The sequence below is a fragment of the Nicotiana sylvestris genome, chromosome 1, assembly GCF_000393655.2.
Source record: "Nicotiana sylvestris chromosome 1, ASM39365v2, whole genome shotgun sequence".
NCBI lineage: Eukaryota > Viridiplantae > Streptophyta > Magnoliopsida > Solanales > Solanaceae > Nicotiana > Nicotiana sylvestris.
In genome coordinates this window covers 178,779,707-178,800,281 of record NC_091057.1, presented here as the reverse complement: position 1 = coordinate 178,800,281, position 20,575 = coordinate 178,779,707, and the positions used below count along the sequence as shown (strand labels likewise).

General features: G+C 35.5%; 1 protein-coding gene across 2 annotated transcripts; it reads left to right on the top strand.

Moving 5' to 3' along the window:
• Positions 1-5,104: 5,104 nt before the first annotated feature.
• Positions 5,105-10,219, top strand: LOC104211985 (peptidyl-prolyl cis-trans isomerase CYP40). Of its 2 annotated transcripts, none has more exons than XM_009761154.2 (8): positions 5,105-5,459; positions 6,977-7,477; positions 7,601-7,688; positions 7,838-7,890; positions 8,431-8,535; positions 9,322-9,397; positions 9,787-9,824; positions 9,946-10,219. In XM_009761154.2, the coding sequence occupies exons 1-8, from the start codon at positions 5,289-5,291 to the stop codon at positions 10,000-10,002; spliced, it is 1,089 nt and encodes a 362-aa protein (XP_009759456.1). In that variant the 5' UTR covers positions 5,105-5,288; the 3' UTR covers positions 10,003-10,219. The 2 variants fall into 2 exon arrangements, with proteins under 2 accessions (XP_009759456.1, XP_009759457.1); XM_009761155.2 differs by lacking the exon at positions 5,105-5,459 and adding an exon at positions 6,515-6,642.
• The last annotated feature ends 10,356 nt before the right edge of the window (positions 10,220-20,575 follow it).

Genomic DNA, 20,575 nt, shown 5'->3' with positions numbered 1-20,575 from the left:
TCATAACACTCCCCCTTGGATGTCCATGTAAGATAATGTGCCTCATTAAAACCTTACTAGGAAAAAACCCTATGGAAAAAAAAAAATCCTAGCGAAGGAAAAAGAGTACACATGTTTAAAAATATGCCTTTTGGTTGCCTCGTTAAAAACCTTGCAAGGAAAATCCAGTGGGACAAAACCTTGTAAGGAAAAAAGAGTACAACGCGTATTAACTCCTCCTGATGAGAGCATCAATTCACATCCTTGATCATTCACATCCCAATCTTATACACTAGTTTCTTGAAGGTTGGCGTCGGTAGAGATTTTGTGAACAAATCAGCCATATTATCACTTGAAAGAATCTGTTGCACATTGATATCACCATTCTTTTGAAGATCATGTATGGAAAATAACTTTGGTGAAATGTGATTTGTCCTAACTCCTTTTATGAATCCTCTCTTCAATTGGGCTATTCATGATGTATTGTCTTCATACAAAATTGTGGGTAGTTTGTAACACTTCAAATCATTTTTGGCTCAAATAAAATGTATTATAGACCTTAACCATACACATTCTCGACTTTCTTCATGAATAGCAATTATCTCAGCATGAATAGATGAATTAGCCACGATTGATTGCTTAGTCGATCGCCAAGATATGACAATACCTCCACATATAAATACATAGCATGTTTGAGATCAAGCCTTGTATGTGTCAGATAAATACACTGCATCGGCATAACCAACATGATCGAAATTGCAATCATTGCCATAAAATAAGCCCACATCGGTAGTCCTTTTTAGATAACGCAATATGTGTTTGATTTCATTACAATGTTTCCTTGTAGGAGCAAAGCTATATCTTGCTAAGACATTAACTGAAAAAATTATGTCACGCCTTGTAGTGTTAGCAAGATACATTAGTGCATCAATTGCACTAAGATATGGTACTTCAGGATCAAGAAGTTCTTCATTATTTTCACGAAGTCGGAATGAATCTTTATTTATATCAAGTGATCACACAACCATCGGGGTACTCAATGGATGTACTTTATCCATATAGAATCGCTTTAAAATATTTTCAGTGTATGTTGATTGATGGACAAAAAATTCATCTTTCATATACTCAATTTGTAGACCAAGATGAAATTTTGTTTTTCTAAGATCTTTCTTTTAAATTCTTTCTTTAAACAGTCTACTACTTTATGAAGCTCTTCGGGAGTTCTAATGATATTTGAATCATCAACATACACCGCGATTATAACAAATTCAAATCTGGATCCTTTTACAAGGACAAATTGAATTATTCTTGTATCCTTCTTTCAACAAGTATTTCTCGGGCGATTATACCACATGCGCCCTTATTGTTTCAATCCGTATAAGGATTATTGAAGCTTTATTTAATAAATTTCTTGGAAACCATAATATATTTCAGAAAAATTTAAATCCTTCAATGATTTCCATTATACGCATATTAAGTTCTTTTTTTATGTATTGCCAGATTAAAACCTGAAATGACTGCATCCACCACATGAGAACATGTCTCTATATAATTAATGCCAGAATATTTACAAATCTTCCTGTGCCACAAGTCGTCTTTATGTTTATTGACTTGACCTTTTTTCGCACAAGAACACATTGATACCTCCACTGACTTTATACTTTCAGGTATTGGGACTATCCGTCCAACTTCACATTTTTCAAGTGAAATCAATCTTGATTGCGTATATTTTATTTTATATTGGCCAATCATTTATCTGTCCAAATTTCATGACAGATTTGAGCTCAAGATCCTCGTCAATATTAATAATATTGAGCGCTACATTATATTAACAATATCGTCGATGATCACTTTATGTCGGTTCCATTATTACCTAATAAAGACATAACTTATTGAGGTTTCTTTATCTCATTATTTTCAGGTACCTGAGCCTCTCCCATGAGGTCTTATGAAGTGTTATGTCGTGGTGCTCTTCTAGTGCACTTGCCTCCATATTATGACCATTTTAAATATTTGCCCCTCTCCTTCTTCGAGGAGTTTTATCTTTAGAACCGATTGGTCTGTTACGCTTCATGCGTGGCATAGACTCTGTCCCTCGTGGACTTTAATCTATTTGGAACATTAGCAGCTGAAATATGACATTTAGCTTTGGGTCAGCAAATGCGTCTGGCAATAATTTGTAAAAGAATTATCACTTGAACTTGAACATCAAGTTTAGATTTTCTTATACAAGGATCTATATGTATTCATAATAATTCATTTTATGTATCACTTCCTCAGCTGCCCATTTTTTCCCCCTAATGTTGGGATCATCAACACATTTCCCAACCTTCTTTGGGAATACATCTTTGTGCATTGTGGTGGAATAATTAAATCATATAGCACATCCATATTTCTATATAAAAATTATTTGGTTTGCTGACCCTAAACCGATTGTGATAGGGAGAAATTTTCATAACTTGGCTAGATGCGTATAAGTGTTGTTGTATATTAATAATACATCTCATACAACATTTCGTTTTTTTGAGAGTTTTGTTCTCATAACCAATGATTTAGCTATAATTGGAGACATATAATTTCTGCTAAACCAACTTGGATTTAAACCAGTATTATTAAGATAAATAATCATAATTTATATTCTGGAACTGTACTCTAATAATTTGAGCAAGCAATCTTACAAAACCAAACTGCAAGTTGATAACAAATGCACATGTGACCATAGAATAGATGTATCTATTAAAATCATATAATAGTAAACGGTCCACACGGCAGGTGACTGGACCCATATATTTATCACCTTTTATTTGTTCCAGAAATCAAGGTTATACAATTCCAACCTTAACTGGTATATCATGAGAAAAAGTAGCACAAAAGAATTCTTGAAGAATCTTCTATTCTTCGATATATGTCAATGTAATTCTCAATTAATTTTTTTTTTTGCATCATAATTGAATCGGGATGGTCAACCGGTTATGCCAACTAATATTTGTTTTAGTAAATCTCTAGTTTACTTGTGGCATATGATTCAAGCATCATGCTTATATTTGTGTAGTACAAATAGAAATAAAATCGGATAACCTTTCATATTTACCCGATATGATTATAGAGAAGATGTTCAATCTTCCTTTTATTTATTGTCTCATATGACAACCACTTTGACTTATACATTTGAAACCCAAAAGGTTTCTTTTTAGACTTTACAATATCAATGTCATGAATAATTTTATTTATTCGATAGTAACAAATTCGCTCTTCTGGAGCTCTCAATAATTTTGCACTACAAGATCTTTTATAACACCATCCAAGTGGTGAATTTTTCCTCTACAGAGAAAATTATTTTGTCATAATAATTATCATGGTAAAAAACATTATAGAAAAAACTCATTTCTTGCTTTACTTTTGCCTTTAATAACCTTTTATAAGACATGACAAAATATTTTTGGCGTACCACATGTACGCGACCAATGACATATTTATGTAACCACATTGTAATATTCAATATCTTTATCTCTCTCAAACCTCCCTTAAAGGTAAGTTATGGTATTTATCTAATCTTGCATAAGCACATTCTTATGCATAATTTGAATCACATATATATTTTCACATTCACTTTTAAGAATGAGTTTGCATTTACAATGCATATCACAAGTCACATTCTCTTCAAGTGGACTATAATCATATGGGGATGCTTATTATTTTCATACCACATGGATGACAAACATCACCTTCATATTTTGTAGGAATATTTGAGAACCCTTATTGTTCTCATTTTTACAATTACCATAATTATTATTATTATTATTGTCTTTGGCACACCCATGTTCATTGGTCAACTACTTGTCTTCATTTAGACTTATTATGCGCTCCTACCACATTCACTTCAAGAATGGTGCAAATCAAGTGGGACATGCTTCATGTTTTTTTTTTCCATAAAAAATATGTTACTATTTTTCTTTAATCATCATTATATCATCAATATGGCGCATTTGGGATTAAAACACAATGCCTTACCCATATAAAAGCATGCTAGGCTATAATAAGTTTGTATTCAAAAATCCAACTCTTATCACCATAGTGCATCAGGACTTGAACCCGATGTCTTACCCTTATAGTGCGCTGGGACAAATAAAACGAATTAAGTGGTGCACAAATATGATATAAAACTATCATAGTAACTTGACAAAATTCGTTAATTAGATAGTACCAAAATATGTCTAACTCGCCAGTATATCCAGTTAGTATGTTATACGTCATAAAATTATACAAGTCAATTAGCATGACTTAAAATGTACTAAATGCATCTAGCAACGATACTGGTTAATATGAATACACTTATTACCTAAGGTCTTTATCATGCAACTTCAGTAACAATTTAGCTATGTGATTTGACATGATACATAACTAGTATTGTAAGATAATACTTATAACCTATTGAAAGATTATATTTGGTCATCTATTTGACCCAGTAGAAGTGAAAGTCCACAAAAACATAAATTTGAAGAAAAGAAATCATACTATGACAAACGGCATCGACACGTCATTGACAAAAGAAGCCTCAGTGTTAGAGATACAAACCTTAGTTAATGGCTCAACCATTTTATCTCTTTACTTACTGTATTAATCACCATAACTCACCATAAGGTGTGTTAGCTTCGTATTTTTTTCTGAGAATGAAACCGGATTGCCTTGAAGAATCCAGCGGTGACAGAACAAAAATAAATAGAGGCTCGACCGCTTCATGTTCATATTTTTGTGAGCAATTCGTGCTTATAACGTATTATGAAATAAAAGCAATTTAGTAAAACATGAACAAGAAATATAGATAGAGAGAAGGAAAAGACTTTCTTCTTCAATTGTGTGTATCTTTCCATTGCAATTACATGACCTTTTATAGGCATAAAAATTAAAGATGATGGACATAAAATAAGAAATTTAATCTTTAAGTTATTCACAACATGGACATCCAATGTAGCATCCAAAGTAGCATCCAACAAACTATTCATAACATTAATAACTTTTTCTCTTACTCACTTTTTTATTTTATTTCATCGAAAACCACACGCACTCTCCATTTTTCCATTTTTTCCTTTTATTTAATGGGTAACGGAGAAGACAGTTGGGAGGCATTTTTGAATACTGTCGACAGCTTCAAGGAGTTCGAAATATATATAGCGGGCACTACTTAAACAGTATTAACAACTCTAGAAGTCTCCATCCTCAACTAGGGTTTCTTCATCTTCCACTCTCATAACTGCTTTTTTCTTGCACACACAAAGGTTGACATAAACAAGGAAGAGTAGTAGAAGAAGATGGGAAGGCCACGGTGTTATTTGGACATAAGCATAGGAGGAGAGCTCGAAGGAAGAATTGTTGTCGAGCTTTACAATGATGTCGTACCTAAAACTGCTGAGAATTTTAGGGCTCTTTGTACTGGTGAAAAGGGTATTGGTCCTAATACTGGTGTCCCCCTCCATTACAAGGTGCTCCTCCCTTTTTGTCTCTCTCTCTCTCTCTCTCTCTCTCTCTCTCTCTCTCTCTCTCTCTCTCTCTCTCTTTTAATTTATTCTTTGCACGCATGTTTCCAGATTCTTGGTCACTAATGGATATGAAATTAAATATACCCTTTTATAGTTCTGAACTAATAACAACTTTTAATTGTTGGGACTTTGTTGGGTCGCTCTTGTTTTGCTTGTAACAAGTATATATTCTATGTAAAGATTGTTTCTTGATCTGAAAGGATTTAAAACTGCTGAATAGACTAAGAAATTGTCGTTGAACCTTTTCAACATTCTTGGTGTTATCGATTGCCCATGGAAATGAAATTGGATATATAACCATTTGAAATTCAGCAGCAATTCATTCATGGGACTTTTATTGGATCAGTCATTTTTTTGCTTATCAGAAGTATATATGGTATAAAGGCAGAATTTTGCAGTAATATCTTTTGTGATTTATGTAAAGCTTGTGTATTGTTCTGAAAGATTGTAAAGGTGCTCAATAGATTAAGGTATGACTCAATTTCTTTTCTTTCATTGGTTAGTACTGTTCTATAAATCTCTTGTAGAAAAATTGGGTCTTTCTACCTCTACTTTAGTGTCCCTACATTTGCTCCTCCAAGCAGATTGCAAGTTATTTTGTACTTTTGAATTAGGTGTTCTATCTCGATAAATTTAATAGCCATTTATTCTAAGACCGCATCTAGTGGTTCTATATGGATATTGTCCACTGTAGATCTCAATAAAACTATTTTAGTTCTCTTGCACTCCTTACAAATTAAAACTTTTTTTTTTTCTGGTTTTAAATTTAATTGCAACATAAGTGTATACAAATATCTGCTTCCATTCTACAGAAGGATGAGATTTCGTATGACTATTACTATTGCTTCTCAGCTAGAAAGAAATGAGATTTTTGTTTTATTTCAAGAGGAACTTATGAATGTTTGCCTCATTGCTGGGGAAGGATGAGAACCGTTTCACTTCTTGCTAAAAAATGATGAAATATTATTTGATTGCTATTTATCGCTGTTTTCTCACAGATCTGGAAATTAACTGTCTGCTAATTGCTCTGCACTGGTGAATTAAAGAACATTATTGAATCCATTTGATTCCCTCGGGAAGATCACTTTTGCAAGGTTTTTGAATTTTGACAGCGGATGCTCTTCAGGTCTTGGTTTTTGTACTCTAGAAATCCTCTTTTTTAAGTACATTTACTATGTAGTAGTTAGTCAAGTTGGATTTAGATATGCCGCTGATTGCTTGTATATAGTCAAAGACGCTTGATATAGGATATTGAAGTTTGTCTTTGGCAACTGGTTTTTTGCTCCTTATCTTTGAGTATATTGAAAGGGAAAATTTTAGATAAATGCTTCACCTATCTTTTAGTTTATGATTAACACTTTACAAACCTGTTTTAGCTGAATCCTTGGAGAAAATTTGTGCTCTTCTCATTCTGAATTTTCTTTAAGTGGTCCCTAAATGCGTTTGTACGTACATTTCAGGGAGTTCGTTTTCATCGTGTGATTAAGAGCTTCATGGTACAAGGTGGTGATATTTCTGCTGGCGATGGTACTGGGGGAGAATCTATCTATGGGCTAAAATTTGAAGATGAAAATTTTGAATTGAAGCATGAAAGAAAAGGAATGTTATCTATGGCTAATGCTGGGGCTAACACCAATGGATCTCAGTTTTTCATCACAACTACTCGAACTTCCCATCTGGATGGAAAACATGTGGTTTTTGGGAAAGTAATCAAAGGAATGGGGGTTGTTCGTTCTATGGAACATGTGACTACTGGTGATAATGATTTCCCAATGGTAGATGTCAGTATAGCGGATTGCGGTGAAATTCCTCAGGGTGCTGATGATGGTATTGCAAATTTTTTCAAAGACGGAGATCTATATCCTGATTGGCCTGCTGATCTTGACAACAATACTGATGATATCTCTTGGTGGGTCACCGCCCTCGAGGCTATTAAGGCATTTGGTAATGAAAATTTTAAGGTATTAATTTTACAACAACATCATGCGATTAACTGTTGCACACCCTTGCTTCTTTTTCTCATTGACATTTGACTATATCTCTTTTAGCTATCTTTCTAATGTATGCCTAGCTTCTTCCTGTAGAAACAAGATTACAAGATGGCTCTTAGGAAGTATCGAAAAGCTTTGCGCTATTTGGATATCTGCTGGGAGAAAGAAGAGATAGATGAAGGTTGGCATTGCAAAAACTTCGTAACTTGATTGGCTCTGAAACATATATATCTGCTTGTAGTAGCATAGACAGCTGTGAAATAGGGATATGCTGTAGAAAATGTTGCCATATGACTTGTAACTTTGCTAGTGTCTGCTTGTTCCTTGCAGACAGGAGCGCATATTTAAGAAAGATGAAATCACAGATATTTACCAACAGTTCGGTGAGTCTGCATTCTACTGCTTTTGGTTGTTGCTCTACTGAAGTTACATTGTAGGCAATAATTAGGGGTTTCCTTGTTGGTAACAACCCACCTACTCTGATTTTTGTTATAAATGGCGGTAGTATATTTTTACTACATCAAGATCATTTCAGGATGGTAGAGGGACTAAGCAAAATAAAGTCCATTATTCTGATTTTTGTTGCAAATGACGGTAATATATTTTTACTACGTCAAGATCATTTCAGGATGGTAGAGGGACAGAGCAAAATAAAGTCCATTATTATGATAAATGTATCAATTCCTTTTAATTGAGCTTTCCTCTTTATCTTAGTTCCACTTCGTTTTCATGTCTTATAATTGCTCCATTGCTTAATGCATGTTTGTCTTTAATTGAGACCACATGTTTCTAATTTCATCACATATCTTGAGTCGAACTTCAACCATTGCGTCATGAATCCAGTTGTCAAGCTTTCTAACTTCATATTAGTTTGCCGGTTAACCAACCAAACCACATAATTGATGTTTGTCATGTATAACCAGGCTTGTAAACTAAAACTGGGAGATCTGAAGGGAGCACTCCTAGATGCTGACTTTGCAATGAGGGACGGAGAAAACAATGCGAAAGCTCTATTTCGTCAAGGGCAGGTTAGTATCTATCAAGGGTTTTTTTGTTTCTGCAGCAGCTTTGATCATATTAACTATCCAATAACCTGTTTGTTATTTTGGGTTTTGGAATGGTTGATATAAATTAGATTGCAAGCCTTTTCGCACTAGTGCTGAGGCAAGCACTACCCAAGTATGGAAGTAATAGATATATATACCAAATGCTTTATAATCTAACTTGAGTAGTTTCTCCTTTTCTTGATAAAGGAGTTGTTAGTGGTCAACCAAGTTGAACGTACCTTATTTAGGCATTTGCCGGTGATTAATTTTTCCAACTGATGGTTCTATAGATTAGTAGTGTGGTAGGGCATGGATATCTTGTTCTCTTGGCACTGATTCGGGTGTTCATTATTTGGTAAAACTATAAGTACCACTGTAAGCAGCTAGCAGTTGCAAATTTTCTCTTAAAAGTTTCAGAAGGTGCAGGGATGTGTCGTTCTTATGGTTTCTGATGCTTATTGTGGAGATTATTTTGCTATAAAAGTTTGTTGAAAATGTGAGCCATTCGACATGTTCATCAATGGTTAAAAAGACGTTGTTTCTTTTGTTTGGGGGTGGGGGGTGGGGATAGGTCAAGGAGGTATGGTTAGTGTTAAGTTGTATGTATCTGCTGTTTAATTGCAATTGTCATAGCTGCTTTTTAGCTTTTATGTCATTGTGGCTACAGTGGTTCGTCACCCATGTCTACTCACGGCTATCTTCTGTTACTCCTTACAATGGCTCCTCTGTCCTCTTCAATAATAACGTCTGTCTTACTTGACCAATCAGGCTCACATGGCTCTTAATGACATAGATGCTGCAGTTGAAAGTTTTATGAAAGCATTGGAGCTGGAGCCAAATGATGGTTAGTGAGATTTCATAGTTTGTTGTGTATTCATTTTCTGGTTAATCTATCAACCTGCTTTTTCTTCCTTTACATCGGAGTATTCAATTTAAACAGTGATAAGAGCTACTTCAGTAGGTTTGGACATGTTTTTGTTATCAAACTGGAAGTAACACTGATTGGAACAATAATTATCAGAAAATGTTAAACTATGATGTGATACCCTTAGGTGAATGTAAGGACGTGTTTGCTTTAATGTTGTAAGAATTGTTTAATTATACCATAGGTGGCGTGATTAGCTCCATGAGAACAGTAGTGATAGCTGGATGGGGATAAACAGGAGTAATTGCTTAATTACACTTGTAGGTCATATTTACTATAGTTTGACTTGTTTGGACATGAATTTTCAGGAGGAATTAAAAATCAGCTTGCTGCTGCTAAAAAGAAGGTTAGTATATGGGACTCAGCTGCTGTTAAACACATACCAACATTAGTTTTTTTCTCGGGCAGTAGGAGCATAGTTGTCACACACTTATTTTCGTTTTTTTTTTTCTTTTTCCTTCTGATAGATTGCTGATAGACGTGACAAGGAGAAAAAAGCATATGCCAGGATGTTCCAAAAATAGTTGGGGTAGTCGTTATCGGATTTGGAACCGGCACGTGCAATTAATACGTACAATTGCAAGCATTCTGGGAGTTGCTTGTGCTTTTCTGAAACAGGATAGTTTATGCCTTGTTTAGATACATTGGTCCTGATCTATGCACTGAACTGATTTTATATGAACTGCTCAAGCTATTTTTGGTTACCTTCACCAATTAGCGGAAGGGGTTTTGTGGTGTCAATCCACCTTTGCTTGTTACTAATCAGCTGTTAATAACTACATTGGAGGAAAAAAATAATAATTATGAGCATCACCTATTCAATCTCTGTTAACATAAGATGAGGTTACTGGTATGTAACTCAACTGCAAATGGTGAGGGCGTTTGACCTTTGCCTTTTCGACTGTTGAAAATCTCGGCTCACAATACATAATGGTATTTTATCTGTGTCTTTTGACGCGCAAAAGGAAAAAAGAAAAAAAATAAGGATGGCCATGCTGTCTGATGGTTTTTCCCGTCATTTCAGTTTCATATCCAGGTCTTTGGCAGAGCAATTTATTGGAAGAAGAAAAAATAAAGACTTCCAGAACAAGAACCAGTTTTAAAACGTTCTAAGCCTGATGTTCAATTTTCTTGAGACTATATCTATAGCAGTTTAAAGGGTAGGAAAAAGAACAGCTGCTTAGAACTAGCTATTAGCACTAGTGTTCTGGTTCAAATAATTTGTGACCCGAGTATGATTTAACATGGCTATTTCTAGCCAATCCTCCTGACATCCTATTATGATCAGCCCTTTTGGGATAGAAACAAAAGTGTGTAACAAAATCAAGAATCGAACTCCTTTTTTCCGCTTGTACAGGATTCTTTTCAGCATAGAGTAAGTCATATTGTGCAGAAAAAAACAATGAGGTCCTATTTTGGTAGAACTGCTTGTTGGTTCAGTCAGTTCCATACGCTGCTGCTGAAGAAAATAGGGAAATGCAATTTGTTTGGACCTATTTTAAAATTGGATGTTAAAAATATTAAACCAAGAAATTATTTGGATCAAGAGCTGTACTATCTGCTAAGAATAAAAAATAGGCTTGTTCTTGTCGATTATTTCCTCATAGGTGCTTTAGAAATTTGCTTTTCCTTGTCCTAAGACAAATTTTCCCCTAAGAAACAGAGAAAAGAAAGAAAACTTTTATCTGTTTGAGACTGTTCCTCCTAATTTGATGTCATTATTACACCAAATCACCAATCCATTGTCCATAAAAATTAAATCAATGTTATGCCCATTTTCCCAGCCGACTTCTGTATTCAGTTCCAAAAGCACTATTTGACTGCTATTTTCGCACCAAATGATGGATTATCACTTTTTCCCGATGAACATCGCACTAAACCAAAAATAAGTTACAGTTGCTTTGACTTCTAAAGGCCTTGCAAAATGTAGCGGAATACTTCAAACTCAAATTGTCGACATATTTATCTTTAAAAAAAAATTTAAAAACTAAAAAGCAGATGAAGAATCTTAAACCCTGCAACAAGTTCAATCTAGAATGTCAATTTGCAACGAGAAATGGGCACTAATTTCCGGTTGATTTACAACGAAAATGAGCAAATTATATATTTATAATTTTCCAACTTGAGTTGCAAGTTGGAATATTCTAATTTTCTTCTTTAATGTTGATGTTATATCTATCACTTTACAAATTTGTTTCTCCACAAATTTGTCACTCTAGAATAACTAGAAGTCATTAATTTTTCTAAAAATTCCATCTTTATTGCTCAAAGAAGGCATAACGCAGCAGGGAGATGTAAGAGTAGGGCTGAGCATAATTTGGTAAATACCGAATTACCGTACCGAAATTGAAAATTTTGGTGTTTGGTATACGGTATTTTGGTATGGTATTTGGTTTAAGTTTTTAAATAAATTGATATTAGGTATAGTATTTGGTATTTTAAGATAAAATACCGAAATACTGATACTGTACCGAAATATATATTATAATACACAAAACACATATCATCAATTATAACATAAATATAAAAAATCTAAAATTTTACTTTCCTTTATTCTCAAAGTTCATCAATTAACTCTAAACAAGTAACAAGACATTTCTAATGATCAAATATTCTTTTATGTATAATGTTCTCTATTTGGGTCGATATTTGCTAGTTTTGGAAATTTCTTTTGTCAACAAATATTTTCAGTTTTGTATTTTTGAGTATTTTTATTAAGAATATTAGAGTGTATGACTCTATGCACTAGTTAGTATTCAAACCGAATAAACCGAAAACGAAAAGAGAAAAACCAAACCATACCGAATTTAATTAGGTACGATATGTTGGGGTTTTAAGTATATTAAATGCTTAAAAGAGGGTGAATGGGAAATGGAGGGTAGTGAAAATTTTAAGTAAAAATTTAAGTTTTCCCCCCTTGATAAAGGAACATTATCCCATATTGGAAGAGGAAGAGGTTTTTAATGAGTATATAAACAATTGCTCTTCTTCTAGCTCTTAAAGAGTTGAGAAGAAGACAAGCGTCACACCGTTGTCGTCGTCGCTCGCTCGGCTTCGGCTTCGGTAAAATCTATTGATTTATTAAATTTTTGGACCCAATTTATTTGTTAATAGTAAATATTAACAGAAATGTTATTAGATATCCGTTTAATAACAAAATATTAATATTAAATCCAAGAATATTAATATTAAAATCCAACCGTTTCCATTTTTCCGTTTTCTGTTTTGGTAATAGAAAATTAACTACCCTCTTCAATTTTTCCTATTTATTTTCCTCTTTATTGTTGAGTAAATAGTCATTTATGTTGTGGCCGTTTTGCAGAAATAGTCATTCTAAAGAGTTGCACCTCTTCAGATTTCAGCCCAACATTGGCTATAAATACAAGTCCATTCTCTCAGATTTTCCAGACGATTTTCTGAGTTTCTCCTCCTTCTTCTGCATTGTTTTAACTTCAAAGAAAATAATAGTAAGTGTGATTTGCTACTGAACTTTGTGTTTACTGAAACACTGGGGTTTGAAGTATCACTACACCAGTGTGTAATTCGTTCTATCATGGGAGGAAATAATCCATAACCATGAGTACTAGGAGGGGATTAAATTCCTTAAGGAAACACTATGAATTCAGTGGGCTCGGATTAATTTTTGTTTCTTTACATTTTCTGTTTGTATATTATTCTGTTTTTTCCAGAATTAGTTTACAAAAACAGATTACTAACAAACTTAAGGAATTTAATTTGTATTCTGTATTTGTGTTATACTCACTGTTTTGGAGTTTAAACCTTTGTGGGTTTTTACTCCGTTGGAGATTAAAATCTATGTGATTTTAACGTTTGTTTGTGTCATTATTTTACAGAAATGACTAATGATAACGGGAACCAGGCTGTTCCAATGGTGACTACCAATGCATCAACAAGCCGAACACTGGCGTTGGCACTGGCGGAGAAACCTGAAAAAATTTTCGGGTTAGATTTCAAGCGTTGGCAGCAAAAGATGTTCTTCTACTTGACTACCTTAAGTCTGCAGAAGTTCATCAAGGAAGATGTTCCGGTTCTGCCCGATGAAACTCCAGAGAATGAACGCTTTCTCGTAATTGAGGCGTGGAAGCATTCTGATTTTCAGTGCAAGAATTATGTTCTTAGCGGACTGGGAGACGAGTTGTATAATGTCTACAGTGGCATGGAGACGTCAAAAGAATTGTGGACTACGCTTGAAAAAAAATACAAAACTGAAGATGCCGGGTTGAAGAAATTCGTTGCAGCCAAGTTTTTGGACTATAAAATGGTAGATAGCAAGTCTGTTATTGCCCAAGTCCAGAAATTATAAGTGATTATTCACGATCTCCTTGTTGAAGGTATAAATCAAATTAATACTGATGTTGAAAGTAGTAATCTTAGTATTTTTACTAACAGAATTTTCAAGGTCTTCTCATCAATGAAACATTCCAAGTCGCAGCGATGATTGTGAAGTTGCCTCCTTTGTGGAAGGACTTCAAAACCTACTTGAAACACAAATGCAAGAAGATGTCCCTTGAATATCTCATTATTCGGTTGAGAATCGAAAAGGACAACAAAGCTGCTGAAAAGAGAGGCCGTGGAAACTCAACAATAATGGGAGCAAACATTGTGGAGGATACTTCTCAAAATAAGAGAAAGAGAAAGCAGGCTTCTGGATCGAAAAGCAACCCAAGCAAGAAGCGGTTTAACAGAAATTGCTACAACTGTGGAAAAGCTGGGCACAAATCTATGGAGTGTCGTGCTCCGAAGAAAGACAAGAAGAAGGGTCACGCAAACATGATTGAAAAGCATGAAGATGTTGATAACTTGTATGCCATGCTTTCTGAATGCAACCTGGTGAGAAATCCTAAGGAGAGGTGGATTGATTCTGGAGCCACTCGCCATGTTTGTGCTGTTATGGAAGCCTTTGCAACATATGCTCCTGTTGGACCCAAAGAGACTCTTTTTATGGGAAATGCAGCAACCGCCAAGATTGAAGGATGTGGGAAGATCTTTCTAAACATGACTTGTGGCAAGGTGGTGACTTTGAACAGTGTCCTTCATGTTCTCGAGATTAGGAAGAATTTAGTCTCTGCTGGACTTCTTGATAAGAATGGTTTTAAGTGTATTTTTATTTTCGATAAAGTTGTAATAAGTAAGAACGAAATGTTTGTAGGAAAAGGTAAACTCAATGAGGGCCTTTTCAAGCTGAATGTAATGGTAGTTGAAAATAATAATAAAATTTCTGCTTTGTCTTACTTACTTGAGTCAAATGAATTATGGCGTATACGTTTGGGTCATGTTAATTATAAAACCTTGCGGAAAATGATTAATTCGGAAGTATTGCCTAAATTTGAATGCGACAAATCAAAATGTCAAATATGTGTGGAATCTAAGTATGTTAAACATCCTTATAAGTCAGTTGAAAGGAATTCAAATCTTTTAGACTTAATTCACACAAACATTTGCGACATGAAGTCAACACCATCTCGCGGTGGAAAGAAGTATTTCATAACTTTTATTGACGATAATACTCGATATTGCTATGTTTACTTACTTAAAGATCAATAGACGTATTCAAGCAATACAAAAATGAAGTTGAAACGCAACTTGACAAGAAAATCAAAATGATAAGAAGTGATAGAGGTGGTGAATATGAATCTCCTTTTGAACAAATATGTTTAGAATATGGAATTATTCATCAAACAACAACCCCTTACACTCCCCAATCTAATGGGATTGTGGAAAGAAAGAATCGTTCATTAAAGGATGAACGCATTGTTGATAAGTTCTGGTTTGTCACAGAACTTGTGGGGGGAAGCCATTCTTACGGCTAACCAAATACTAAATCCAGTACCCCCAAGCAAAACACAATCCATTCCATATGAAAAATGGAAAGGAAGGAAGCCCAACTTGAATTATTTTAAAGTGTGGGGGTGTTTGGCAAAAGTACAAGTTCCTAAACCCAAAAGGGTAAAAATAGAACCGAAAACCGTTAATTGTGTTTTCATAGGATATGCGACCAATAGTAAAACATATCGATTTCTGGTTCATAAATCAGAAAATTCCGACATTCATAATAATACGGTTATAGAATTAGATAATGTTGAGTTCTTTGAAAATATATATCCATATAAAAAGAAGTGTGAGTCGATTGGTGAAGGATATAAATGACCTAAGGAAGAAACAAAAGAAAGTACATTTAATCAGGAGGATCCAAGACATAGTAAACGTCAAAGAACGTCTACTTCATTTGGACCAGATTTTGTGACTTTCTTATTGGAGAATGAGCCTCAAATATTTAAAGAAGCTATGTCTTCTTCGGAATTATTATTTTGGAAAGAGGCAGTCAATAGTAAAATAGAATCTATATTGAACAACCATACATGTGAATTGATTGATCTTCCTCCTGGAAATAAATCTTTGGGTTCTAAGTGGATCTTTAAGAGGAAAACGAAAAATAGTGGCACTATTGATAAATTTAAGGCAAGACTTGTAGTCAAAGGGTATATATAACGAGAAGGTCTTGATTACTTTGATACATACTCTCCAGTTACAAGAATTACATCCATACGGATGTTAGTAGCATTAATTGCAGTGTATGGTCTTGAAATTCATCAAATGGACGTTAAGACGGTCTTCTTGAATGGAGATTTGGAGGAAGAAATCTGCATGGAACAACTTGAAGGGTTTGTGGTTCCAGGTAAAGAAAAGAAAGTCTGTAGACTTGTTAAGTCCCGTTACGGACTAAAACAAGCACCCAAACAATGACATGCGAAATTTGACCAAACAATGTTGTCAAATAGTTTTAAGATAAATGAATGTGATAAATGTGTGTACATTAAAAATGTTCCAAATCACATAGTCATTGTTTGCTTATATGTGGACGATATGCTGATAATGAGTAATGACATTGCCAACATAAATGCTACTAAGTGTATGCTAACTAGCAAGTTTGATATGAATGAGTTGGGAGTTGCTGATTTAATTCTAGGGATTAAGATCCATAAAACTCCTCAAGGTCTGGCATTGTCACAATCTCATTATATTAAGACAATACTTGAAAAATTCAAGCACTTAGGGTTTAAAGTTGCAAAGATTCCAATTGAGCAAATCTTGCATTAGCAAAGAACAAAGGCCAAAGCATATCACAATTAGATTATGCTCGTGTGTTGGGATGCTTAATGTACATTATGAATTATACACGACCAGATATAGCTTGTGCTATAAGTAAATTGAGTCGATACACGAGCAATCAGGTCAATCTATTTTGGGATATATATAAAATACCCAGGACTTTGCTTATATCCTGCGGTCATTGAGGGATACTGTGATGCAAATTGGATCACCGGATCAACAGATTCTAAGTTCACAAGTGGATATGTATTCACTATTGGTGGAGGAGTGTTATCTTGGAAGTCGTCCAAACAAACTTGTATTGCCCGCTATACAATGGAGGCTGAGTTTATAGCCTTAGATAAAGCCAGTGAAGAAGCTGAATGGCTCCGGAATTTATCGGAAGACATTCCTTCCGTCAAAGTATTGTGGAGGAACAAAAATATGGAAGAAATGACATGGGAAGCAGAAGAGGAGATGAAGTCTAAATACCCTTACTTATTCCAGAATAAAGATAACAAGGATGCTGGTGGAAGACAGAATACATTGGAAGGTGAAACGGCTCTATGAGGTAAGCAATAATTTGAGAATACTCCTCCTTAATACAAAATGGTGATATGTAGATAATGTAAATACGCATAATGCTTTGTGTAGCCTTGTGAAGCCATATGTTGGGCTTAATTACTTGCAAGTTTTGCTAGTGACCATTTTATAGGGGAAAATTGATCGGAAATTTCCATTGGAATCCACGATGATTTAAACTCCCCATAAACCCTTACATTCGAGGACGAATGTTCCTAAGGGGGGGAGGGTGTTACAACCCATATCCACATGTGTTAGTTCATGCCATATATTAGTTAACATAAATCCAAGAAGGAATTATCTTTGAGATGATAAGAAGTCAATCCTATTGGTCTTAAGTGATACAAGAGTGTATAAGGGTGATTAACCAGTATTAGAAGTTAAACGAATCAAGGATGTTGTAACTCGAATTTTCAGGTAATCTAGCGGTGCTTAATACACTCAAGAGGTCATTTATGAAGGTATTTTAATCATATAATATCTGTATCATAAGTCTTGAAGTCAAACGAGTTATGAAACAAAAGTCGACAAAAGTTGTCGCAACTTAGGTTCATAATTTTACTTAAACATTAGGTCAAATGTTTCTAATCTTTTCTCATAATTTACAAGGAATTACGGGGTGATATACCAACAAAATTAAATATCTATGAGTCTAGTTTCCAACGCATTAAACCGTTCATCGATACGATCTCGGAGTAGAGAGATATTCGCATTTTCGCGAGACTGCGCCAAGCACCTCTCTATGGGGCCCACTAAGTCGGTTTAAGATATTTGGACCTATATAGGATGCCTCCAACCCGTTTTAAGTCATTTCTTTTCACTATTTTCAGACCTTAGAACCCTAGGAACATCCTCTCAAGGTTCTCTCAAGATTCAAGACCCAAAAAAGGGCAAACAACACAAATCAAGTGTCGGGAATTCCGTGGCGCTAGTAAGTCTCTTGTTCTTCTTGTTGTTGCTCATTTTTGTGTCGTTTCAGCTCGTGTGGGAGGTTGTTTTAAAGGGTTTATGTTCTGTAAATACTCCCTCATGTTCTTAATATCAATCCTAGGTGATTTCAAGCCTTCTAAAGTGATTCTAGTGCCGAAAAACACTAATTGATCGCTAGTTTCGCTCTTTTGTTGTTGTGGCAGCATTGGAGGGATATTTCATGGAAATTTAAGGTCAAATTGGAGTTTTTCTTTCTGTATAAAGGTAAGGAACCTCTTACTCTATATGTATTTAAGATTATCCAAGTTGCGGCTAAGCCATTGAAGCTAGAACTTGTGAGATATATATCGAAAGGTTTGGTAGTAATGTTATTGTTTTGTGGACTGTTTTGCGTTGTTGTTGGGCTGCGTATTTTACTACTATCTTGTGGAGTTTTGGATGAGGAAGGGTGTGGAGAAACACCATATATATGTAGGGTTATGGGCTGATAGTTATTCGTAACATTTCCAGGTTGTTTGACACGACTACGGTGGTCGTCGTATGTATGGAGTGATTAGGCTGTGTGTGGACTATTTTGGGAGGCTCAATACGTTTATTATTGATGTTGTTTGGGCTGTTTGGTGACTGTTTTGAATGGTGTGAGGTCATATATATAGGGGAGGTGCTGTCCGTTTTCATCGTAAAATAGGTTGTGGTCGATACATAATAGTTATGACGCTTAAATGATAACGATAGTATCGTTTCTCTTATTGTAGACTAAGGAGTTTTGACAATTGCATAGCTTGAGATTGGGGCAGTATATACAAGGTATGTGAGGCTATCCCTTTCCTTCTTTTGCACGACTCCGATTGTACATAATGTAATGAACGAGCTTCCAAAGATACTCTACTCTTAGAAGCTAGCAGTACTTACATTGTTTTCCCTCTTATGGAACGATTGATGTTAATGTTGCTTCTCTTATTCTTATGTTATCAATGTTATTGGTACTTCCTGATTCTTATAAGGTTCATAGTGAAGAGTTAGTCCTAATAACGTGTACAGAGGATACCGACCTTACGTCACTCCGAAAGGTTTAGAATGTGATTCCATGAGTCGAGCATGCATTATATATATGTATCTATTTTACTCTACCGAGCCACGCTATAGTTGGCCGGGTACGGCACCTATTGTGCAACCACTGATCAGTTGGGTTTTACCGAGCTCCACGTGGCCGGGTACGATTCTACCGAGCCTATTATGGCCGGGTACGATATGATGATAATGATGCCCACAGAGGCGAATGCTTTAAAGGTTTATGTATTTATACATATGTATCATGCATTTCATGTAAGTAGCCCTCAGAGGTACTAAGATGTTACAGGTTGTATATTCTCTATCCTTGCTTACATTACTGATCGTATTTATGGTTCCTTGCCTTACATACTCAGTACTTTATTCGTACTGACGTCCTTTTATTTGTGGACGCTGCATGTCGTGCTGCAGGTCCTGATAGACAGGCAGGTGCAGCTCCCCCACCACAGTAGACTGTCCAGTTCAGCGGTGATTGGCGAGATCCCTTCTCCGGACTTGCCTTGGTCTTGGTATGCAATTTTTGTTATAGACATTATGGGTATGTCGGGGCCCTGTTCCGGCTATGTTGCAACACTTATGTTCTTTTAGAGGCTCATAGACAGGTGTCGGCTCATGTATAGTTTGGTATGCCTTGTCGGCTAGTTTTTGTTGTATAGTCTTTCATAGTAGCGTGGTAGCTCATACCTTATACGTAGTTTCTTGATTGTCTGGTCATCCCCTGCTATGTATGTTCATGCCGTCATATTTTATTGCTGGTTGTCCATGATCTAGGTCTACCATTTATATTGATCTCGTCAGCCTTAAAAGATAATAATGAAGGTTAGATGAAATGTACGTTGGTGCTCGACAAGTGTGGTCGGGTGCTAGTCATGGCCCTTCAGTTTGGGTCGTGACAAACTTGGTATCAGAGCAAGTCTGTCCTAGGGGTTGTCTATGAGCCGTGTCTAGTAGAGTCTTGATTATGGATGTGTAGCGCGCCACATTTATAATCAGGAGGCTACATGACATCTAGGGTTGTTACCTTCTTCCTGAATCTAGATCGTGCGTAGAGTTGAGTCGTAAGTGTTCGTCTCTAATATTCACCTTGTTTTTTTCAGTGATGCCTTCGACTAGGAAGCAAACGATTAGTAGACGGCTTGATACAGCAGCGGGAGAGGGTACCAGTCAGGTGCCCCAAGTCAGAGCAGGACAAAGTGAGGCTCAAAGTGAGATGCCCTCTCATACCTTATCTACTCCATCTCCTCCAGAGGGTATTAGAAGGCACCCAACGCCTCCAGTTCCTCCGTCTGGCACTCCAGACTAGGATATGCAGAGTGCTTTGCAGTTATTGACTAGCTTGGTAGCTGCTCAGGCTCAGAGGCAGAATACAGGTGTTGCTGAGAAACTAGTTAGTACAAGAGTTCG